The sequence below is a fragment of the Musca domestica genome, unplaced genomic scaffold (genome assembly GCF_030504385.1).
Source record: "Musca domestica strain aabys unplaced genomic scaffold, Musca_domestica.polishedcontigs.V.1.1 300, whole genome shotgun sequence".
Lineage (NCBI taxonomy): Eukaryota > Metazoa > Arthropoda > Insecta > Diptera > Muscidae > Musca > Musca domestica.
In genome coordinates, this window is record NW_026712301.1 from 394832 (window position 1) to 420267 (window position 25436).

General features: G+C 38.9%; 3 protein-coding genes across 5 annotated transcripts; 1 reads left to right on the forward strand and 2 right to left on the reverse strand.

The window, feature by feature from the left end:
• Positions 1-5424: 5424 nt before the first annotated feature.
• On the reverse strand, positions 5425-7490 carry LOC131803529 (uncharacterized). Its single transcript, XM_059124878.1, has 2 exons — positions 5593-7490; positions 5425-5533 (listed from the first exon to the last, which is right to left on the reverse strand). Exon 1 carries the CDS (start codon positions 7488-7490, stop codon positions 5793-5795), a length of 1698 nt encoding a protein of 565 aa, XP_058980861.1. The 3' UTR covers positions 5425-5533; positions 5593-5792.
• Positions 7491-18344: 10854 nt separating this feature from the next.
• On the reverse strand, positions 18345-24747 carry LOC101894794 (uncharacterized). 3 transcript variants are annotated; one of them, XM_020038127.2, is made up of 3 exons: positions 24553-24747; positions 20295-20448; positions 18345-20101 (listed from the first exon to the last, which is right to left on the reverse strand). In XM_020038127.2, exons 2-3 carry the CDS (start codon positions 20406-20408, stop codon positions 18656-18658), a joined length of 1560 nt encoding a protein of 519 aa, XP_019893686.2. In that variant the 5' UTR covers positions 20409-20448; positions 24553-24747; the 3' UTR covers positions 18345-18655. The 3 variants fall into 3 exon arrangements, with proteins under 3 accessions (XP_019893686.2, XP_005175866.2, XP_011293873.2); XM_005175809.4 differs by lacking the exon at positions 24553-24747 and adding an exon at positions 21479-21669; XM_011295571.3 differs by lacking the exon at positions 24553-24747 and adding an exon at positions 21311-21457.
• LOC101892711 (zinc finger protein 260) lies at positions 21300-24535 on the forward strand. The gene is made up of 3 exons (XM_020038119.2): positions 21300-21320; positions 22179-23894; positions 24096-24535. Exons 2-3 carry the CDS (start codon positions 22212-22214, stop codon positions 24141-24143), a joined length of 1731 nt encoding a protein of 576 aa, XP_019893678.1. The 5' UTR covers positions 21300-21320; positions 22179-22211; the 3' UTR covers positions 24144-24535.
• Positions 24748-25436: the final 689 nt, after the last annotated feature.

Here is a 25436-nt window from a genome sequence, read left to right on the forward strand (position 1 = left end):
AAAGCAACAACATTAAAACCAATTTCCCCAGATAGTTACAAATCAAGTGTCACTTCATTATTTGTTGACCACCGCAGAACTCAAATAAATGAAATGGCAAAACTTGGAATGGCGTTGTCAAAGCCAACCAACGACCGGCAGTAGTTGGCCACAAGAGACACAAAGTTTGAGCGGCCGGCAACAGAGGCAATGATGATGATGATGATGTAATATAAACCAATACAACACCAACAACAACAATGACAATGCCAACAAATGGAGTTGTCAGGAGACAACATTACGGCAATAAAAGTTAATCATCTAAAATGACTTTGGATGGATTGCGTGGGAGCTGAAACTTATATATCCTTGGAGGAGGAGAGGGGGAAGGCAAACTATGACAACAAATCTTGGCATGGCACAACAAATTATCCGGAGATCACAAAACAGGTTCATTACTGACATACAAATCGAAAAATTAAGGAAAGACAAACAGGAAAGGACTAGGAAATGGTGCGGACTTGCTGGGAAGATTGCATAACTTGCCAGAAATTTAAGTTACTCTTGAATCTTAAGAATATTTTAAAATGCTATACAAATCGCTTTTCTTTTAAGGGCTTTAAGAAAAACAATTCCAATTGGGACATAACTATCCAACACGCCATCAGATCATCACATCATCATCATCCCGTCTCAGCCATTCCCATAAATGATTGACATTTATGTCCCAACGCCAGCCATTTTTATTGGTCATCTGCTCTCGAGCCACAACTATTTGTCTGCTGGCCATTTTTGATGGACGTTTGCATACCCCACATTTTTGATGTTTGATCTAAAACTAAAACAAAGGAATTATCTCCGTACCATCATCATCATCATCATCGCCGACAACATCTCCTCAATTCGACTTTAATGGGAATTTTATTAATCTCCCATGAATTGACGCATGGTCAACATAATTTGGTCAGTTGATGGTCAGTTTAGGTGATGGATGTTGGTGCCAAGAAGCGGGTGGTTTGTTTAGCTAGCCAATTGACCAACGGCCATGTCTAGGGGAAGGGGTAATTTGATACAAATTTTACTTAAGCAGAGTCGTGTTTTTATTTGTTTCCCCCAGTTTTCATCTGTTCTCCATCCCTCTAAAGATAATTATTTTTATATGGTGGTTCTCTGCCACTTTCCTTTTATGCTTTGTGGCAAATTTTGATTGATTATTTTTTTCAGCGTCGTTTTGGAGTTTGGGAACCTAAATGCTTTATTATGGTATTAAATTGGAGCAATAAGTAACGAAAGGGAGTTGTAAAGGGACACTGAGGGAATATATTGGCAATTTTTCAAAGGGAATATAAATTATTTCAAACCTTTTAAATTTAAACATTTAAAAAGTATCAGTCGGCTTAACCGAAAAATGGTTCGATCTTTACAAGGTCTGCGGTCAAAATGTTTGCGTGCCCAAGTCTTTAAAACACCCTCCAGAATATTTTCGCGATAACATTCGGCATTTATTCTGATGCCACGGTCGATTAATACTAGCGGAGAGCGACCATCGGCTGTTAGGACGGTCCACACCATCACCATGACCGGCGCTTGAGTTCTGGTGGCCAACCGAAGGTGCACATTTTCAGCTGACCTCTATGGCAAGTAAACACGATCATTTTGTTTGTTAAAAAACTGCTGGACAACGAATGTTTTCTCATCGGAGAAAACCGAAAATTCAAATATCAGAAAGAAATCACACTATCCCGCTTGAATTTCATCACGAATAACTTTTTGTAGTTGGTTGTAGTTTTTTCATCTCACCCTGAATATCCTATGATTATATTCAAACTTTGGTGGTGCAGATCTTCCAAAATCCACAAAAGACTATGCAAATATTTCACGAACGAAAAGCTGGGGGAGTCCTCTCAGATATCCCAAATAAATATTTTGAAGGCTCCTTAGAAATATTGAAGGATTTTATGTGGACTTATATGGTCTATTATGAAATACTTTCAAATGACCATAGGTTAGGTTAAAGGATGTGTGGTTGCGTAAAAACAACAACCACTCCACTCGGAGACCTATTGGCCCATTGTGATCATCCTAGTCTAGAAAGAAGTGGAAGTGAGATAAGAAAGATAGTTAGTATAGAATATAGGATTTAGAAGAATTAGAGAAGCTAGTGGGTTTGCGTCCACGGTGTAATCAACGTGTCGTCCTTAGCCATTTTAGTCTTCTGGCTAATTGAAGAATGACTGCTGGTTCTGTTTCGGAGAGGTATGACAGGTCAGGCAGTAAGTGCTTACCCAGAAGCCTATGTCTTACTCCGATGAGGGTAGGACAATGACAGAGTAAGTGTTCCACCGTTTCTGTTTCTTCCTCGTCCTGACATAGCCTGCAGTATTCAGTGTCGTCACCCCCCCATTTTGAAGTCATGGCCTTTATGTTGCAATGACCTGTAATTAGGCCCACCACAAGCTTCAAGTCCAACTTCGTCATGGACAAGAGTGACCGTGATCTCCGTTCGGAGTTCACCGGCCAAATCTTTTTGGAGATGTTGCATCCCCTTCCAGATAGCCAGTTCTGTTGAAATCTTCCAAGATAGTGTTTATGCAAAACTTGAAAGAAGTGGCATAAAGGTGGCTTCACTGAGCTCTCGATCTCTAGATCTACTGACTCAGATCCGCGTCTGGCCAATTCATCGGCAGATTCATTGCCAGATATGTTGCAGTGCCCAGGGACCCAACAGAGCTTGACAGCTGACTTAAACTTTTCCAGGGCATTCTTGCACTCCAGAACAGTCATAGACTTGATTGTGAAAGAATTTAGAGCTTTTAGGGCCGCTTGACTATCGACATATATAGTCACCGGTCCATCCCGTTCGTTAATTCTATTATTCAACAGTTCTATGGCCATTCTGACAGCAAAAATTTCTGCCTGAAAAACGCTGCAATCGCTGTTTAGCTTGAAGGATCTTCGGATACTTAGGCTTTCACAGTAGACTCCAGCACCCGTTCCACTTTCCATCTTTGAACCATCAGTATAGACCGCTATACCGTCGAAAGGTGGAGTGCCACGGGACCAGATATCCCTGTTTGGTATACGGATGTCAAGTAGATCAAAGCTGAGCCTAGGGAGTATATAGTCACTAGCTATAGCCTGATTACTTACGTTTTCCACATACTTAAGAATGACAGAGTGCCCGAAGGGTTGACTCCGCCATTGTCCCAATTCGTTGAGTCGCAGGGCACACCTAGCAGCTAGTTCCTCTACAAATAAGCCTAAAGGCTTTAAGTTGAGTAGGGTGTCTAGAGCGGATTGTGGCGTGCTCCTGACCGCTCCTGTAATTAGTAGCGATGCGACTCTTTGTACTTTGTCAATATTCTTGCTGAAGGTGGTTTTCCGTAGGGAATGCCACCACACAAGTCCGCCATAGGTTAGGATTGGTCGGACGACTGACTCATATATCCATCGGATAATATGGGGTTTAAGCCCCCAACTCTTTCCTATGGAGTTCTTGCAGGAATAAAGTGCAATTAAGCCCTTTTTCGCTCGCTCCTCGATATTCCTTTTCCAGCTTAACTTCTGGTCTAGAATGGTACCGAGATATTTTGCTTCCGAAGAAAGGCTTAGAGTTACACCATCCAGCATTGGGAGAGAGAGGACGGGTATTTTCCGCCTCCTTGTAAAAAGTACGAGCTCAGTTTTAGATGGGTTCACGCCTAAACCATTGCAGCGCGCCCATCTGGAGAGTTTAACCAGAGCTCCCTGCATAAGATCTGTAATAGTTTGCGGAAATCTCCCAGCAATCAGCAGGACCACATCGTCGGCGTAAGCCACGACCTTTGTTCCGCTGTGTTCCAGATCAAGTAGAATGTTATTTATCACCAGAAGCCAAAGCAGTGGTGACAAAACGCCTCCTTGTGGAGTACCCCTAGTGACCGTTTTCCTAACAGAGCACTCCCCGATGCTAGAGTTGATGATTCTGCTGCTGAGCATAACATCAATCCAGTCGACGAGAAGTGGTGGCACACTAAGTCCTTCGAGAGAACTGTGAATTGCCTCTAATGTAACATTATTGAAGGCCCCCTCGATATCGAGGAAGGCCGCCAACGTGAAACATGAGCTGTTCAGGTTCTTCTCTATATAACCCACGACGTCGTGCTGCGCTGACTCAACAGATTTGCCTTTCATATAGGCGTGCTGAGCAGTGCTTAAAGAGGTCAGGGGTATTAGAGATCTGATCTCTATGTCTATTAATCTCTCTAGCGTTTTCAATAGAAACGACGAGAGACTAATAGGCCTGTAGTCTTTTGGAAGAACATGACTTGGCTTCCCAGCTTTGGGAATGTAAGTGACTGTAACTTCCCTCCACAGTAGTGGGATGTGAGAAAGACGCAAACAAGCCTTAAATATCACCTCCAGGACTGGTATTAACTCCGCCGACGCATGCTGTAGCATGGCGGGGATAATGCCATCTGGACCCGGTGACTTAAAAGGTTTGAATGAGTTAATGGCCCACAAAATCTTGGGGGTGTTAACAATACTATTAGTCAGATTCACATCTTCCGTCCCACTATGCTGACTAGACCGTGTTGCCAATCGGTCAAATACCGCATCAGAGCAGTTCGGAAAGTGAGTACTGGCTAATAGATTGAGAGTCTCTAAACCTGAGTCAGTCCAGCTACCATCAGCCCGCTTTATACTTCCAATGGATTTTGGGTCCTTTGAAAGTACTCTACGGAATCTGGAGGCTGCGTTGACATCATCTATGGACTCGGTGAAACACACCCAAGACCGTCTCTTGGCCTTCTTGATCTCACTGTTGTACTTATTGAAGGCTAGTTTATAAGCTTCCCAGTCCGTACCCAGTTTTGTCTTGTTGGCCTTATTGTATAATCGTCTGCTAGTCTTCCTGAGCTGAGCTAGGTCTTTCGACCACCAGACAGGCTGGTGCCTTTTACCCGGGAAGGTTAGCGGACAGGCTCTTTCATAGCTGCCGATCAGGATCTTTGTTAACAACTTGACGGAGTCGTCCACATCCGATGCAGAGGCCACTGGAAAATCACCAGTGGACTTAAGCATCCGTGCGGTATGCTCCGCAAATTGATTCCATCGAGCCCTTCTCGGGTTCCTATGCGGTTTTTGATTCAATCCCTCTACCGAAATTTGGAATGTTATTTTCCGGTGATCCGAGAAGGAACACTCAGTCGAAACTTTCCAGTTCAGTATAAGTGATTCATCCATGTTAGTGAGAGTGAGATCTATGACCTCCTCTCTATTCTTAATACAAAAAGTCGCCTCCTTTCCCCGGTTACAGATTTTGAGATTATGAGATAAGATAAAATCAAAAATGTACTCACCTCTGGCATTGGTGTTACTACTGCCCCATTGAGAGTGGTGAGCGTTTGCATCACATCCAATGATGAGTCCGCCTTTTCCACCCAGTACTGAGATCAGCTCCTCTACCACTTGGCCTGGTGGGTCGGGGTGCTCGAAGGGAAGGTACAGGGAGACGAGGAATAGTGTTTTGCCCGTCCTAGTCTCCAGTCTGACCGCCGTGGCGTCTCCTCCGCTGAAATTGTTAAGGAAGATTAAGTTTAAGTTTTTCTTTGCGACGATACACGTTCTAACCTTTTCCCCATTGGAGGTGGCATAGGTGATGTACCGCTCACTCCCTAGCCCAGTTACCTTATTCTTAAAAATATAAGGTTCCTGGACCAGGGCTATGTCAACTTCAAGCTTGGAGAGGGATAGGAGAAGCTCAGCCCCAGCTGCCTTGCAGTGATGCAGGTTAATCTGCACAATGCTAAGCAGCTGTGGCTTCGTTTCTCCTACTGCGACGACGGCGTTAGACGGAACCGAATCCATCCTGTGCCGAAGTGCAACTTCCCTCCACGAGCCTGAAGGTATTCCTGGCCAGCAGTATCAACAGAGACCTTTATGACCAGGCCCCCTCCCTCCGTACTTGAGCCAACTAAGCGCCAGCCGTCCGTGCAGAGATTGGGATTCTGCTTCCCCAATATTATCAGCACGCGTGCCGGGTCCACAGAGGGCGGCGGCACCCATGCTGTTAAAATCCTCCTACAGGGGATATCCTTCAGGGATACAGCAGCAAGTGCACTTCCATCCCAAAGTTCCTGAAGGCCAGCTACTGCGGTCACGAGGAAGTTCTTTGACTCCTCATTTTCGCAGCAGATGACCTTCACTCCCTTGTAGACGGTTGCACTGCCAAACTGTAACTTGGAAGGATCCTCCCCCAGGAAAACCTGTTCCCTCAGACGGTCCTCAATGAGAAGCCACCGACTTTCACTGATTTTGCCTTCCGGCTCAGCTCGGTCGATGACCGCTACACGGAGATTGTCCGGGTACAGGGTTTGGGAGTGTTTTCTCTTTCTTGATGGCTGGCTTGAAGGTTGTGGGTTGGTGGTTGCAGGCTTCGCATTAGCAGACCTAGGGTCCACTAAGGCTGCTTGCACCGGCCTTGCCACAACCTCCCTACCAGCTACAGTTGCTGGCGTAGAAGCCGCAGTTGGCGGAGGAGGAGGTTTGCCCGTTAACGGTTTCTTTGCCTCGGGATGTGGTTCCTCCGTTGACCGTCCTCTCTTCATCGTTACCCGAGAAGAGGATTTGGCCTCCTTTGGTTCCACTGGGGCAGAATTTCCGTTAGGGGCGTCCTTCCTTTTGTTCCTCCGTTTTCCTGAGTTAGAAGTGGTGGGGGCTACACTTGATTCCGTTGGTGGTGCAACAGCCGAAGCTGTCTTTCCACCGCCGGGAGAGGTGTTGCCCTTCACCCCAGCCCCACTAGTTGGCTTATCCTCAGACGGATTTACCTTGTTAGTGGGGGCTGTAAAGAGAGAGGCAAGGTCCTTTTCGAGTGTACATTTAGGCACTTCCGGATGGTTCTTCTCGAACTTCCTTATGGCCTTCATGTTCACCCTAATCAGGGCTTTTTCCCTCTCTGTAATTTGTAAGGGTTCGCGACCGATGAAGCTCTTACAGTACCTCACCGACCTTTTGTAACCCTTCCTTATTTTTACCTCCTTCGATCCGGAGGCATCGCGGTTGGTTGGAACTTCAGTGTCCCTTTCCACGACGCCATCCTCGATCCGGAGGTTGGTCGCATCGGTAGATACCGATGTAACCCCTTCCACATGAGTTGACCCCCCCATGGCAGCAGATTGAGTGCTCTCTATAGTTTTTGTAGCTGTCTCACCCCTCAAAGATGAGGGTATGACGGTGACGTCAAGTTCCTCATCGGAGAGGGGTGAGTCATTCCCAAAACCGGAGGGCACACTCTCTTGGCTGAGTCTTAGAGTGGTCTTCTCTAGAAGGGCGGACAGCTGTTCACTCTGTCGCTGTATGCTTTCACATACTACGTCTCTGTACGTTTCCAGAGTCACGTCCCCGCCCGAAGTTAAAATCTTGTCCATGGCCATGTCCTGGGTCGACACCTCCGAAGAGGTGGTTGATTGGTTGTCGGTTAGTGTTTGTGTTTTTGTTGTTGCTTTTTGTTTAATTATTTTCTCCATAGGTTATCGGGACATTGGAGGTGACGAGGTCCGCCATGACATAGCCTCCATATCATGGTAAGGACTTGGCAGCTAAGCCTGTTACTCGTCGAGGCGCCCAGGTATCGACGAGGCAACCGTTCTAATACAGTCGGTACCCTGACTGCAAACCTTGGAATACTGATGGGCACGGTTTACGTAACACCCCAGCATTAGGGGGTCCGTTACGGTGGACCAGGCCGTTGACTGGATAGTTTAGGGGCGCCAGTGCCGCCTCGTCGAGACCAGGGATCACGGGCACTCGGGTATTTAGTCCGAGACTCTCCCCCTAGAAACCGCTGAGCTGTCCGCGACTGCTTATTTGATTCGCAGCTACCCGATATATCTACCGGGTGTCCCACTATCCGCAACCCGTGGACGCGTCCGGTAGCACTCAGCTATGCTTCCGCGAACGGCGGAATGACCATGATTAGGTTATGAAATTTGTGATTTTCTACAAAATATTCCGCTGTTATTTTAATCTCCTACCAGTAAAATCAAAAGATTATTTATTGCCTACCGCAACAGCTAAGGTCATTACGAACGTTTTGTTTTACAATTTAAACAAATAAGGGCAATTAATCCCGATTGCTTTTTCCCTCAACCCATTTCAATAGCCCACAATACATACATATGTCTATGTGTAGACATGTCTTAAATTTCAATTTGTCCCTACTTAAATTGCCTAGAAAAAACAACAACACAATGCTCCAGCCGATTTAAGAGAGGGAGAATGATAAAGTGAATTGAAATGATTTATTGCCAAATCATGTAAATTTCATCTCAGAGAGAAGAAAGAGTGGGTCGTCTGAAATAAGAGAAAACAAAATAAGAACGGATTGAAATAGAATTATTTTCCAAAAGATGATGGTGAAAGAGGGGGCAGTCAAAGGGAATTAAAAAACATCTTCATAGCGGTCATCGCCATCAAGAAAACGGTAATGATAACGTTCCGAACTGAGATTCATTCAACATGTCTATCATTCAATGATTAATTGTCAAATCAAAATCTTAATTGGCTTTGAATTTCGGACAATACAATGAAGTTGAATAATTCTTTTTGGTGTGGACCATCATCATCCAAAAAGGGGTAATTAGACCTGCACATTCAATAAACAAATTGTTTTGTTTTTTTTTTTAGAATTCATTCATGAATATTCCCATATTCCCTAATGCAGTGTTTTCCCCTACCTCCCTTCATATTTGTTGTGATTAATGTTTTATCATTTATGCAACAACAACAATTTGTCACCACTTTGATTGAAATTTATTATGACATCTGTAAATCAAAACTTTTGTGACCAATTCAATTCTATGTTCCCAAGATGTGACAACATGGCCGAGTGATGTTTTGGCTGTATTCCGAAATCACTTAAATACAGAATTGCTGATAATGACGATATGAAGGCATTGATGCCTTGTTCGACGATAATAAAGTCATTTTTATTAACAATTAGATGAAAAGCCAATTAATGCTCCATAAACATTAATAATTAATATTAATATTACGAAACAATAAAAAGAAGAGAGAATAAAGAAGAATTATGAAAGTTTTATGGTGAGTATACACTGAGAGGAATTCCTTTAGAAAAAGCCAATGAGACAATTATATTTAATAGTTTAAGTCCTTGGAAGACATTTTTCTATATGTCCCTTAGTAAAGTTAACAGAAAAATCCATTTCCAGACCTTGCTTTGTTGTTGGCAAAAATGACAATATCTTCATAGCTCTATCCAGCGATGCCAACTTAGTGCTTTTCGCCCTATTTATGGTGGTTTTTAGACCCCCTAAAACGCCAAAATAGTGGGCATAGCGCGAAACGAAAAAAAAGCACTGTACGTACGCTTTTCATCTTTTCTGTTGGTGCTTTTAGCGCGTTCTAGATTTTTAAATGTAACAATGTTTATACATTCGAATATTTTGATAGTATGACATCTACTTGTCGCAAGTTCTTTACAAATTCTTTACGTGTCATTCCTGTCATTGAAGTTCTTTTGTTTACTCTTTTTTAATAAACCATAATAAAATGAAGAATTCTGTGTATTATAAACCAATTGAAGGAAAAGTGAAATGAACGAGAAAAAAACGTAAGTTTATACATGGCTGCTTTCTTGTACGAGTTTACAAAACTTCAACTGAATTTGAAGCTAGGGGTTTTATGGGTGAACATAATTGTTTGTAAAAATGTGTATGTCTGCAAGTTTTAACCACATGTAAAATGTTCCTAATATATCATATTTTTTTAAAAATATGTATGCACTTATATACATGAAATATTTATATATGTTGTTGTTGATTTAAGACACATTTTTCAATGGAATTGTCTGCAATTCTACACAAGGAGTTCTTTGTGAGTACTTTACCCCCTGAAATAGAATTGTCGGTAAGGTCCACAATATCGTATATCCTCAATATATCGGCATCTTCCGATATTGGGTATTTTTGTAGATTTTAACAGAATTTTTAATGTATTTTTTTTTTTTTTGTAAATTTCTTAATTCGTTTTAAATGGTGGAGGGTATTCAAAGTTCGGACCGGCCGAACTTACTGCTTTTTTACTTGTTTAAAAATATGTATGCGCTTATATACATGAAATGTTTATTTTGTTGTTGCAAATTGGTCAGGCTTTATCTCTTTATTGTTGTTTTTATAAAAACAACGTTTGTTTAATGAAATGTTTATATAAGATACGATCTAAATTTTTGAATAAAACAGTATTTAGTTTAAAAAAAAAGTGTTTTATTGACAATTTTGGTTAGAAAAAAAATACATAGCGCTTTTTACGCTTTTTTAAGGAAAAATTTTACGCCATTTACGCTTTTCTGGTTTTTAATTACGCTTTTAGCTCTCAAAATGTTGGCATCACTGGCTCTATCTGCTTATTTTTTCGCCTGAATTGTATCAGCGGTGCTCAAGAAAAAATATCTCTTTCCAATCAAATTTCTCTTTGCTTATTTAAATCAAGAACAAAACAGTATTAAATCATTATTTATACAATTATTTTTTATCCATTTGCTTTATAAATTATTTTGGCAAATTGTATGGCAGCGGTGCTCAAAACCGTGTTCTAGAACATGAGTCGAAAAAAGAGATAATTTAAGGGAAAATTAAAATTCAGTTTTTTTTATATTTTAGAATTCTTTTTAATTGTTTTTAAACATTAATGTTTGCCAAAATAATTTATAAAGCAAATGGATAAAAAATAATTGTATAAATAATGATTTAATACTGTTTTGTTCTTGATTTAAATAAGCAAAGAGAAATTTGATTGGAAAGAGATATTTTTTCTTGAGCACCGCTGATTGTATGGCAACTATTTTGTGAGAGAGTAAGAGTATTTTAATTCTCTTTTAAAAGAAAACGGTGAGAAGTGAACAAGATGGAATCCCCACAAACAAAACTTGAAAGCAATCAGTTGATTTGTCAAAACAAAATAATGTTCCCGCCATAAAGGAAAACAAACCAAGCAAATATTTTGGCATTCCATTTGTAACACCACGAAATACTCGTCGGAGACTCAATTTCGGGACGTACGTTTCCATTGTGTGGAACTCGGTTCCGATATATATTTATAACCATTTTCGAAGGGATATGCACTCTATAGCAATGTTGTTTGGTATATACAATAAACATAATGTACTTGCCTCTAGAATGAATTCGGTCGGATGTGCAAAAATTCAGGTCATTTGGACTGATATTGGCCATTTGGTGCACAATTAACCCGAAATTGGTTGAAGATATATATGGGAGCTATATTTAAATTCGAACCAATTCTCACCAATTTCAAATATTGTTTGGAAAATTTCATGTCAATCGGATAATATATACGAACTGAATTTTGTTCACAGGAATACATGGACGGACTGGCATGCATAAATCGACTCAGAAAGTGATTCTATGAAGAATTGGACAGTAGCAGAGTAAGTGTTCTACCGTTTCAGTTTCCTCTTCATCTCGACAGACCCTTTAGCAATGGGTGTTGTCGTCACTTAGATGTCATGATCTTTATGTTACAGTGACCTGTGATTACCTCCACCACCAGTTTTGGGTCTGATATGGCCATGGAGATGAGCGGCTTTGATCTCTTCTCCGAGAGTAGCAGCCAAATTTTCTTAGAGACATATTTTAGTATTTTCAAGGTTTTTGGCCCACTTTGCAACCAAACCAGCTGTAGTTTGCAAGTGATTGCAAGAAGAAATTTGTCCAACAAGAATTGAAACTCTCAGTTAATTTACTCTCAAAATTGTTCTCTCAAATCGCTCTCTTTTGCAGATCTTTTGTGTTAACAGACGATATCCTGTAAAAATTTGCAACAATAGTTGCAAATTTTAGGGTAACCAGATATACCTATTTTGTAGTTGTTGTACACCTATGGTACAAATTACCACTCTTATGACAATTAAACTAAAAATTGAATAAATTCAGCCGCTTCATCAATGAATCATTTCTTACTTCCTTTAAAATTTAATTCTATGCATCAAAGTTCCTCCAGAAGTCTTTCAAGTATGCAAAGACATTTTTTCAAATGTCCATTTATCCTAAGTTCCCCACAAAATTTTTCTACTGAAAATAAAAATCGATCCTTAAACCCTAGAAAATATTGTTCTAAACAAACGGAACCTTTCCCTTGGCTTCTAAAGTGTTTTAGAACCGATGGGTAAATCACCCCTTACATTATTCCAAAATATTCATTCAAATATTTCCAAATTAAATTTCCCTTTGCCAATGAACATCCCATTCATTTTGCCAATCAACATCCACGCTTCTCAGGATAATTAACCACTCATCCTTGCTAGTTAAAAGATAAACAAGAAGAAGGCAATGGCAACATAAATGCAGCCGACAGGCATGTGTCCGAACGTGGTGCAAAAGTTCTTAAATAAATACAAATAATCGAAATCCCCTCACCCTCCCTCTCTCTCTCTTTCCAATGCCAATGATATGGTTTTGCAAATTGTGATGGTATTGGGTGGTGGTAGCCTTGATGATGGTGGTAATGTAATGCTGATAGTCTTATTTGTGTTCTGTTGTTGTTATTGTCAAGGGTTATCGTTGGCAGATAAACGGCATTAAAGGATGTTACCAAACGGAAGAGGGGGTATGTACATAAATCTTAGCTATTTTTGTCTTTGGGTAATGTCTCAAACGTGGGAAGAGAAGTAGGAAATTCCTGAGGAAATGCGGGTTCGATATTTCCAGAATGAAAGGTTCTCTAATTGAATATAGTTATCTTGTTGCTCCACTCAATTGTTCTGATTCTCTGAATATTTTTCCATTAAAACCTCTATTCTCTGGAAATTGAGGTATCATTGCTAAAATCCTTTAAAAGGATTCTCAGAAAAATAACCTCTCCTCTTAATTTCTAAAAAAAGTCTAGGGGATGATACGAGTACTTTACAATTTAAATTCTAACAACAAAGCCAAACATGCTTCACGCTTGTTTGCTCGCGAAAAAAAAACTTGGCGGATCACGTGTGGTTCTACTCCACTGCAATGGGAATTTTCAAAATGCTTATTGTTCGTGAAGTTTTGTTTTCCAAATTCTATTATCAACTATTTACACAAACAATTCATAATTAAATACATCATCCGGCCTGGTGAGATGAGGATGAGAAATCCTTTACCCCTAACTCGCCAATGGCAACAGACAATAACTTCATGGGCAACCTCATTTACTCTGCATCGCTTCAGAGGTGGCAAGAAATTTGATCTTCTGCTCCCTGCTTTGCCAAAGCAATACCCTTATGATTTGTTCTGCTATGATCATGTTATGCTTTGTACGCATCTGTGTGTAACCGTGCATTTGGCATCATGTTACATCATCATTTGGAAGGCAACTAACTGCAGCATCTCCGCCGTACGGCATTCAATTCCGACATAATAATAAATTTGTTTTGATTCCTTTAATATTTCATAATTACTTTATGAAGTTGAAAATGAAAAACAACATTTCTAACAAAAGGCCCACATAAACGCCAGGAGGGAGAGAGAAACTATGGGAACTAATCCCACGGCAGCAAGGTATGCATTACCTTTAAAATGTAGTTTCCATATGTTTTTTTGGATGGCATGGAAAAAGATAAATAAGGCTATTTATTCGAGGAACTTTTGATAGTGTATACATAGTCTACCATCAATGGGTCTCCTGTACATATTTTTTCTGGACATATTTTTAGCAGACTTTCTATATAGAGAAGACCTCTAGATTTTCGTCTATGATGGTAGACCTTCCAGAGGTCTAGATATCTTCTCTATATAGAAAGTCTGTTAGAGGTCTTGTAAGTGAAAGAGGCTTCTAGTGGCCATAACATTTTTGTAGTTTCCTAAAACAGCACTTAAAAGTTTTTAGAGGATCTTCTTGAGTTAATTTTTACCAAAAAAAAAAACGTCAGCTTATCTACAGAGGTATTTCTAAAGGCATGAAACACATGCAAGACTTAATAGAGATCTTGAGCATAAACTATTTCCTAGAGACGATCTATGTATGGACTATTTTTGGAGATCTACTAGACATAAAATAAGTAAAAAATGTGGGTGAGATAAAAAAACTGCAACAAAGTCAAACGCCATAAACTTTACATTTTTTTTAAATTTTTTTGAATGAAAGCAAAAAATGTAGGAAATAGCATCAACTTTTAGAATAAGTTTAGATTTGTTCGAATTGGTCACCTTTGGAATGAATTATGGCCTTCAAACGGCCAATGAAACCTTCACACGCTGCCCGAATGTTGCTCTGCGGTATTTTGGTCCATTCCCGGCGAAGCGCTTGCTTGAAGTGATCGACACTTTGGTATTTTATAGTGCCAACCTTGCTTTCCAAAATACTCCAGACACAATAGTCCAACGGATTGGTATCCGGAGATTTTGGTGGCCATTGTTCGCTGGAAATGAAGCGAGGAACCTTATTATGTAAACATTCTTGGGTGGCGATGGTGCTCAGTCCTGTTGGAATGCCCAAGGTCTGCGGCCAAAATGTTTGCGTGCCCAAGGCTTTAATACACCCTCCAGAATATTTTCTCAATAATATTCGGCATTTATTCTAATGCCACGGTCGATTAATACGAGCGGAGAGCGACCATCGGATGTTATGGCGGCCCACACCATCACCATGGCCGGCACTTGAGTTCTGGTGGCCAACCGAAGGTGCACATTTTCAGCAGACTTCAAGTAAACACGAGCGGATCATTTTGTTTGTTTACAAACTGCTGGACAGCGAGTGTTTTCTCCACGGAGAGAACCAAATTCGACAGTTCACCACTTTCGGCCAAGCGAGGCAGCTCTTTAGCTCTTTTAAGTCTATCTTCTTTCTCTTTCGGTGTAAGTTCTTGTACTTTTTGGAATTTCAATGGCTTTACCCCGAGCTCATTTTGCAATATTTGCCGAATTGCAATATTGCGATATGTTCAGCTCACGAGCCATTTTTCGGCCACTGCGACGGAACCATTTCGAACCATTTCTGCTGATGTTGCTGTCTTCTTCCGTCCACTTCCTTGGCGTCGTGCGTACGCTACCGGTATCACGGTAAAGAGCGATGGTACGAGACATACAAAAGATTTATTCACATTTAAATGCTAGAGTGCCCTAACGATAGCCAAGTGTGGTTTTTCTGCCAAATATCAGAAAAAAATCACACTATCACGCTTGAATTCCATCAGGAATAACTTTTTTCTGGAAAATTCTCACCAAAATGCTTTTGTACGCTTGTAAACAATATAATGAGCTGTCACTGGATTAAGTTTAACAGCTGTCGGACGAGTGGCTTAGAAATGACAGCAGTTTGAAGTTGGTTGCAATTTTTTCACCTCACCCTGTTACATTGGTTCTTTTCAATTTTTACCTCAGATGAGGTTTTTATATCGAGTCTAATTTTTCCTTCCGACCTTGAAAAAAATTTTTTTAATAAGCCCACATGTGTTGATCAAGACGTCGTTTAAAACTTTCCTAAAATTAAAGAAAAATGTCATTGCTGTTGGTCCTTGGGTCGCTAAAAATATTATTAAAAACTCCAAGATTTTTAGTCTTAGGTCGCTCCAAAAATTTTCTCAAGAACCCACTATTGCTGGCCTCAAAATCCTGAAAACCTATTCTTAAAAAATCCGAGTTTAAGCCTTCTTAAATATTCTTAAAAAATCCATTTACCATTTTTGTCTTATACAGGGCTGAATTTTAATTTGCTCTCTTAAGGTTGCCAGACAAATGTTTTCTTAGTCTCTCACTGTTTCTTAGAACATTTCCCTTTAGAAAAAGTATTTCTCTTTCCCCCAGTTCCCACCATTTATTATATGGAATATCACACCAAATATTCCTCGCAATTTTAAATAATTTGTCACATCATAAAAACCGTTTAGAGATTTCCCAACTACATATAAATTGCATTTGAATAAATTTATGACAGCTTTGTGATCTCCTCCATTCCCCACTTCCCACTGCCGTCAAGGATAAGAATGTGGGAAAGAAATGAAAATATTGTCGATGCAGCAGCAGCAGCAATGGAAATTCAATTCCACTTGAGATTTACTTTTATTCGATTATGACTGCAGTGATTTCTGTCTAAACTTTAGACTCTAAAGGAAAAAATCTCTTCCTCCTCTCTCTCTCTCTCTCTTTCACAAGACTCTCTTGCTCTAATACTCTTGAAACATATTTTGTAATATTTCATATTTACTGCATTTTCTTGTGGTGGGCTGCCGTTTGCTTCTTCAGTGTAGGCAAAGAGGTGTCGTTAGGACACACAGATGAAGATAGGCAGTTCCCCTAGGAAAACTTAAACGATAACTGAGAACATATTTAGGCTTTGTGTTTTCCTTATTTCGTTCGTTCTTTGGTATTCATGGCATGGGAAATAGCTATGGCATGGAATGTAAGAAATGCTCAAGTTGAAGTGTTGGAAATGTTTACTGAAACATTTTGGAATCATGTTTTTTTTACTTCTTTTGCTTTGTAATGGGATTTTTGGCTTTCCTGTTTTCCATGGTTTCCTTTGCAAATGGGAAAATCAATAAAGTATACTTAAAGGTGGTCTCGCGTTGTGTGTGTGCGGCTGCATGCCAGGCTAAGGCATTTTTCAAATTTTGCTGATAAATATGATGGAAATTTATCTGCGACAGGGCCATTTCCTTGCATGGCATGGGGATTTGGGCTAAACAAATTACCCTGGAAAGGAAAGAGGGGGAGGTAAAGGAAAACATTTTAAATTTTGAGGGTTTTGTGAAATGAAATCAAATGCAATTTTTTAAAATTATTTTATGTCATTTATTTTAGAATTTGTTCAGGTTTTTGTACAAAAATCTTTAAAATTAACACTACGGAATATAAAACAACTCAAATGAGCGTAAAGGTCTTAATTACATTAGATTTTTTAAAAAATAAATACATACAGGGTGAGATAAAAATACTGCAACAAAGTCATAGTCAAAAGTCATATTTTAAATTTTTTTTTAATTTTATTAAATGAAATCAAAAAAATTCGGAAATAGCATCAAATTTACAATTTTTTATTGTTCGAATTGTTCACCTTTGGCCTTCAAACGGTCAATAAAATCGTCACACGCTACCCGAATGATGCTCTGCGGTATTTTGGCCCATTTCCGACGAAACGCTTGCTTGAGGTGATCGACCCTTTGGAATTTTTTTTTGCCAACCTTGCTTTTGAAAATACTCCAGACACAATAGTTCAACGGATTGGTATCCGGAGATTTTGGTGGCCATTGTGCGAATGGGAATGAAGCGAAGAACCTCATTTTGTAACCATTCTTGGGTGGCGTGTGCTGAGTACGATGGTGCTGTGTCCTGTTGGAATGTCCCAGATATGTGGCCAAAATGTTTGCGAGCCCACGGCTTTAATACACCATACAGAATATTTTCGCGAAAATATTCGACATTTATTTTGATGCCACCGTGGATTAATACTAGCGAAGAGCGACCATCGGTTATTATGGCGGGCCACACCATCACCATGGTCGGCGCTTGAGTTCTGGTGGCCAACCGAAGCACCGAAGGTGCACATTCTCAGCAGACCTCTTTGTCAGGTAAACACGATCATTTTGTTCGTTTACAAACTTCTGGACAACGAATGTTTTCTCATGGAGTTCGGTAGTTCACTTCTTTCGGCCAAGTCAAGCGAAGCAACTCTTTAGCTCTTTTGAGTCTATTTTCTTTCTGTTGCGGTGTAAGTTCTTGCACTTTTTGGAATTTCAATGGCTTTACTCCCGATATTTGCCGAATAGAATATTGCGATCTGTTCAGCTCACGAGCCATTTTTGACCACTGCAGCGCGGTTTGCGATCAAGTCGCTTCTTTAAATTTCGAACCATTTTTGCTGATGTTGCTGCTTTCTTCCGTCCTCATCCTTGACGTCGGACTACGCAAAAGATTTATTCACATTTAAATGCTGGAGTGCTCTAACGATAGCCACTTGTGGTTTTCCAGCCAGATATGAGGAAGAAATCACATTATCACGCTTGAATTCAATCACGAATAACTCTTTTTCTGGAAAATTCTCACGAAAATGCTTTTGTTCGCTTGTAAACAATATAATGAGCTGTCACTGGAATAATTTTAACAGATGTCGGACAAGTGGCTTAGAAATGACAGTAGTCTGAAGATGTTGCATTTTTTTTATCTCACCCAGTATATTATACCTATCCTATTTACAAAAATATATAAAACTATATATATACTAAACCTAAAAAAATAATTTTTTAATAATTTAAAAATACTTAAATTTTATTATTAATAATAATCATAAACGTTTATTAAAAAAAAAAGAAAGAAGTTAATTTTTTTTTTTCAACAAAAAGTTAGATTATTTCCTAATTTCTAAAAAGATAGCACAAAGGCTTGAAAAAGATACGGGTCTTTCATCAACAGAAGACCTTTTACAGAGGCAAGGTTTCCTGAAGAAAGTGGCAAAGCTTTCCAGAGATCTCTCATAAATATAAGACCCTTTATCCATCTAGGGAAGGCTTTTTATAGAGAGAAAACATTTTAACATCTTCACAAGACAAACAATTTTGAATAATTTTCTTTAGGAGGTAATCCTTGACATTTAGAATGTCTACGATCTCTAGAAGAGCTTTATAATGTCTTCGATCTATAAAAGATCTCTAAAGCCCCTTCAAAGCATCTTCAACCCCAGAAAATCCTTATTACTTTGCCAACATTTTTCTCAATTTCTCGGTTAGAGTACCTTTCCTTGGTCGTTTGTTGTTAGCCCCCTTTGTTCTTTTTAAATGGGAATTTTCCATACTTTCCGAACATGTAGAAATAGATTTTTGTTTAACTCCATTAACGGCACTCTTAGGCTCGTATATAAAGGAACTTTTACTATTCTCACTATAAAGAAATTCCTCATTTCTTCTTTTGCTGCTATTGGGTACGGGGGAAGCTACTTCTTCCAGTTGTGGATGTATTTCATTAGAATCTAAAGTTTTGCTATAATCTAACGAGGTTAATACTTGTATTGGAACCACAGAGATTATGGGACGATTTTCAATTTGTGTGGGTTTAGCCTCAAAGCTATTCATCGCACTGTCTTCATGGCAACTCTCCGAAGCCATGCACGTGAGTTCACAGGATTCCAAGTCATCATCGATATCATAATCGATGACACTTGAGGCTTCAGAGTCAATGGGAACCACAATCTGACTGGTAACGTTCTCATATGAAATTCTCGGAATTGGTTCCACAATTTCATCTTCGATATTTAGAAGACTTTCTAAGAAACGTACTCCCTGGACCTTCAGATGATCCGCCATTTGGGTAATCTCCTCAAAACGTTGTCTTATGGGCACAAATTCAGGATGTATATCCATTTGGCTATTTTCCAAGTTTTGTAAATTTGAAACTAGACTGCCAGATGTATGGGAGGTAGAGGCATTGTTATTTATTGGATTAATTGGATTTGACGCGTTGTCAGTAGATGTCAAAAGGTTCATCAGAAAACTCGAATTTACTTGCCTTACATCAGGCTCTGAACTTGATTGAACTTGATCGTGACTCAAATCACACTGTGGACTTGGAGATCGAACCATAAATGTTGGGCTATCATTGTTGGAATCCATGACCAGGGTGTAAACGTTCGTTATTTCTATTGACATTGGGGATTCGGGTTCAGATTTTAGTGTTAGAAAATCGCCATCTTCGTTTATGTCTTCATTTGTTTCCAAAGTTTCCTTTAGAGATTTTGGGGAGTTACAATGTTTCCCCAAATCTTCCACTTTGGAAACCATGTTGATTTCCTGTTTATTTGCGGCTTCATTTGTTCCCAGTTCTTCATCTTCATGTGGTTCTTCTTTAATTTTTGTCGAAATAAATGCCAATTCTTCGCCCTTTTCAATTTCTTTAAAATGCCCCAGTGATGCATCTTCTTCCGTTGTTATGTCTTTTATTTTAGTGTCATCTTCTAATGTTTTGCCAACATTGAGTGGTTCTTTTTTCACATTTTCCTCAGATGGCGTTTTGAGATCAAACATTTCGCCTAACTTTGTTTGGGCATCCATTATGGATAATTCGAAATCCTGGAAGTTCTGAATGTGTCTCCAACATTTGGAACATATTACCTTTAAATGCTTTGCCGCTTCCATATTTAAGATCTGCAGTAAAACATAAAAGAAAAAAAAAAACAAAACGTATTCATGTTACAAAATTTGTGTGGAAACCACAGACAGTTGTGGTTAAAATAATAGCATTAAAAAAATACAACAAATCTGTGTAGTAAACATTTCCTTGTAAGCAATGTAAAATGTGTGCTATTGTATTCTACCACCCTTTGGGACTCTCACTTACATTGGGATGAAAATAATGGTAGATTATTTCATATACTGAAGTAACCTTTCCGCTCTCGCTATACAGCCTCTCACAATCGTTACTCCCTTTCAAACATAGGCGACAGAGCAGCATGGTGGAGTTTTTCTAGATAACTCATGATAAAGGATAAATTCTGCAAATAGAACACAAATAAAACGTTTAGGTATTACAAAATAATAGACTTTTACATCACATTTTATAAGAGTTGTAATTATTCAAAATTTTGACCCTTTGTGGAGGAGGTACTTGATGGAGTGGACCGATATTGTCCCAATTCGCACCTGACCTAGCATTGATGTAAAAAATTAGGATATGCAAAGTTGGAGCACAATCGGATTATCCTTTCTCTCTCTGTGCAGTAAATTATTTTTCTTAAAAATATTGATATTTTGTAGGGGAGGTACCAGAAGGAATAGATCGATATTGCCCATCTCCGAACTCGATCTAAATTTGACAAAAATATTATGATGTACCAAGTTTGGACCAAATCGGATAATCCTATCAAATGATATATACCCTCTCTTGCCATATGTCTGTGGGTATAAAAAGGACCCTTTTTGTCTCGCTTGACCAAAATAATCCTAGTATTGTTATCTATCTATAATGTTGCCGAAGACACCATATGCCTAACATGTAATGATTCCAAGTAATATTAATACGAAAATTTTAAAGCGGGAGGTCCTTTCCCCTCTGTTTAAGTTAACCTTAAAACGCCTTTACACATGTCTTCTATTTGTAGGTCCACTCTCATAATCTTCCCGTGTTTTCCTTTAATTAGGGAAAAATGAATTTTGAAGCACAGTGTAATTATTCTCCCGTTCCCATTTACATGCATTTTCATTTGTCCGGTCTCTTTTTGGTTGACCCTGATACAAAAGACTTAAAGCGGTTTCGGTTTTTGGATGCCATTTCACACACCACCACACACACACACACTCTCATTATTGTTGGTTTCATTTGTGGTCCACACTTGTGTCGGACGACGTCACACTCACACAAACCCATGTAAGTAGGCTTTAGTTTTCAATATTTCGTTCACTTGGAATGGTCGCGCATCAAGGGCATTGTGTTTTGTTGTGTTTAAATATTATCGTCTAAGAACTATATCACTTTTAAAAACAAGGATATTAAAAACAAGGTATTTCAGTATTTATTATTCGTACTTTGTTTGGTTTTCTTAACGCAAATCCCTTTGTTTATCAACTTTTGCCAATGAAAAACTACGAAATGTCAAAAGCCCCCGAAGCCAGCAACAAATGAGAACCAAGTGTGGAATGTAAAGAGAGTATGCCAGCTGGTTTTCTCTCACCGTGTTCCACATTGTGGGAGAGATATTAACAGCTGTTGTGTTGTCATTTGGGTGGGCAAAAAATAAAAACACGGAAATAAACAAAATAAACATGAAATTAATAATAAATATTAATAAATAAAAATTAAATGAAATATAGCCGCATAATTGAGCGATTATTATTGATTGAAGCTATATTTATTTTTATTAAAATATTCTCAAATCAGTACATTACCATACCTTATGTATTCAACGATAAATTCTCATAGCCCCAACTGGTAATGGGGACAAAATAATTTTGAATACTGTTTAATTGTTTGCAAGGTTTATAAGGTTCAATTCCACATTTGGAATAAATTTGGGATTGAAAATCAGTTATATGAGAATCATACCCCAACCTGCGTTGATTATTCTTGTCAAATTACAACTGATTTGGCCTCATTATACCTACATTGAATATGTCTTGAGAATCTGAATAAATGAATTTAAGACTTCCAGTTACATTTGGAATCGATTTCGTGTATCGTACCCATTATGAAATTTTAAGCTTCTTAAACTCTCTTTCTTTCTTCCAGCTTAAACGAATTTTAAAGTCTTTTTGCACAAACATGTCGGAAAACAAACGCATTAAAACTGAACCTTACTTCTCAGACGACTCTGAATGCACCTCGTACGCCCTACAAGGTCAAAATATTAAAATTGAAAGTGAGCCATACCCATATGATGTTTATCAATTTGTGAAACCGGAAGAGGAAGCGTCTAAAAATCCAGAATATACTCCTCCTGCCATTGCAATTAAACAAGAACCTTTAGAAATAATATCCGAACCTCCGCCCTTTCTGGCCCTTAAATGTATTGGCTGTACGGAAACATTTAACAACGACAAATTGTTGCGACAACATTTTCTTCAACAGCATGCTCGAACAAATGATCATCAACAGATCAACTTGCCAAAGTTGGAAATCATTGATGTACCTGAACTAGGCAGATATAAAGAAGAAGTCTTAAACAACGATGAGGTGGTTTCGCAACCTTTTCTTCATGATGTCCAACAAATCACCTTGCCCAAATTGGAAATCAATGATGTACCTGAAAAGGGTGAAGAGGGATGCGAAGAAACCTTTAACAATGGAGAAGAGTTGAACGAAATCATGGGGGATCATAACAAAAATCCCATTGATGACGATGATGACGAAGACATGATGAACATGGAAGAGGACGAGGAGGAGGAGGATACTGATGATGCTGAAGACAACGAAAGCGATTCAAATGGAATTCGGCGAAAATTCAGAGAACCGCCTCTAATTGCCCGCCTACGCTCACAACCGGCCAATTGGCAGCCAATTATGAACTGTACCGAATGTCCAGAGACCTTTACGGAATATTGTCTGTTGAGCCAGCATTTCACCCAGGCACATCTAAACCGTGATTTTCACATAATTTGTTGTGAGCGTAAATTTTCCACACAACGACACATTGAAGAACACTTCAGTCTGCATCGTGACCCCAATCAGTTTAAATGTAAAAAATGTGGCCGATATTACACGTCTAGAGAGGGGGTGATGACTCATATGAAACGATTCCATACATCGTCTGTGGAAAAGGAGTTTGCTTGCAAAAAATGCAGTCAAAGTTTTACCACACAAAGAGGTCTGAATTTACATGACAACGTGGTGCATCAAACGTCAGTGGCACGACCCCAACCCACAGTGACCGTAATGGAAAATGGCCAAACAATATATGGCTGCAAACACTGCGGTTATACCTGTGATAGTAAACGAAAATTTTCCAATCATTGGTCCCATGTTCATCGCCAGGTGCCAGGCTATAAATGTCAGAAGTGTGGTAAAGTTGATAGAATCGATGCCCTGCGCAAACATCTCAGAACCCATTCGACCAATTTGAAATGCCCCGCCTGTGGTAAACAGTGTAAACGAAAGAATGATCTAACATGTCACATTACCACCAAACATAGCGCCAATAAAGAAGAGATCCTCAAAAAACTATTGGAAACCGAAGAACCGCTTCCAGAGGCCATAAATATCATCAAAACCGGAGATTTCATTTGTAATTACTGTAATCATGTAAGCGATAGTGTGGATGCTTTACTTTTGCACATCGAGGAGAGTCACAAGCGGGAGCACAAATGCCATTTGTGTAATATGGCGTTTCGTGTCAGACGTGGTCTCATTTGCCATCTAAATCGACACAAAGGGGATGGCAACACTAAACCTAATGTTGCTGCTGACGATAACGATGATGTATCTCAATCGAATTCCCCCACGACTCAGGTAGAAAAGGAGGAACAAATTTTGTGAGTTTTGCGATAGGGAATTTCGTTTTGCAAATGCATTGAAAAAGCATCGATTTAATACGGTTTAATTCCAATATTTATTAAAACCATCTGCTATGTCTTTGCACTCTGACTCTGATTGGGGCACCTGAAAGTAATATATGAATTTAGAATTAAATATGTATATTTATCATTCCAGACCACATTAAAGGAGAACTCATCAAAACCCCAGCAACTACATTTCTAGAACTTGCAATTTAAATATATGCTTCAAAAGAACAAAATATTACTAAAACAATAACCAACGCATGGGCTGTGATGTTGGATCGAATGATCCCAGAACAGCGATTATTAAGTGAACAATTTATTTCTGAAATATTGTATGAGGGACAGATGGGCACGCTCCACAGAAATTCTCAAACACTGAATACTGAACAAAGACATATCAAGATCATGAACTCCACGCCTTTGCCAAAGTAGCTCCAGTGCCACCGAGATATATTCAGAAGAATCTTCATCACAACTTTCTACTTTTTCTACCAATTTCTCACATACTGACTAAATAGTAGATATGTAAATATCTCAAAAAAAAAAAAATAATAAATAAATAAATAAAATAAAATAAAATGAACTGATTTACTTCTAAGTGTACTTACTTTTATATAATTTGAAAGGCTTGATATTGTTACGTTCTTGGATTTTACTTAATCCCGTGTAGACGTTGTTTTATTTCCCAATACAGCTCGTACCAAATAAAACGCGGGTTCTTTCGGATTACGATTATTACAATGATTTTATTCACACAACATTACTTTGCACTTTACGTTACTCGACGGTTTCAATTCGCGATCTGATTCATTTCTCCTATTTATATGAGCCTCGCCTGTCGCTACAGAAGTTTCTAGACGATCTGGTAACGCCTAGATTACGAACAATCTACCAATGCAACAAACACATACAAACTTACACTGAGTGAACAATAACAACAACACATACAAACTTACATTGAACAATAACAACAACACATATACAGGCGAGGGGGTAACAAAGAAAGAGGAATTAAGCGATCATCAATGATGACGTTTAACAAGAATTGTACGTCAGCAACAAAATAGACAATGAAAGAGGAAATGGAAGGATGTAGAAAAATCTATGCAGTAGTTGTTGTTGTGAAGTTATTCAAATAAACTGCGTAGTAGAAATTTACGTTACAATTCAAATTCTTAAATTAACGGAATTCATCTAAATTAACTTAAATCTAAAGTTATATTCGTAACAATATTATAGTCTCACAGGTCTCTATTACAATTGTTCCAAGAGATCTCGGAGATATTGCCGTTAGAAATTTCAAATCTTCAAATTTCTCTCCGGTGGCCAAATACCTACGCCAAAAATGAAAAAAAAAAAACAGGAGTAAAATCCTAAAAAAAGCTTCTAATAGCTCCCAAGTATGTGAGACCTACCATGTCTCGAATTGTAAACTTTTTTAAATCTCATTTCTAGAGATAAATAATTTTTTACAGGTCTTCACAATTTTTGT

Excerpts from the sequence above, each read along its gene's own strand:
- LOC131803529 (XM_059124878.1), bottom strand. The coding sequence starts at position 7,490 with ATGGAGAAAATAATTAAACAAAAAGCAACAACAAAAACACAAACACTA.
- LOC101894794 (XM_020038127.2), bottom strand. The coding sequence starts at position 20,408 with ATGCTGCTCTGTCGCCTATGTTTGAAAGGGAGTAACGATTGTGAGAGG. Across the intron at positions 20,102-20,294 it reads ACCATTATTTTCATCCCAAT|ATCTTAAATATGGAAGCGGC; the intron begins GTAAGTGAGAGT and ends GTTTTACTGCAG.
- LOC101892711 (XM_020038119.2), top strand. The coding sequence starts at position 22,212 with ATGTCGGAAAACAAACGCATTAAAACTGAACCTTACTTCTCAGACGAC. Across the intron at positions 23,895-24,095 it reads CGAATTCCCCCACGACTCAG|ACCACATTAAAGGAGAACTC; the intron begins GTAGAAAAGGAG and ends TTATCATTCCAG.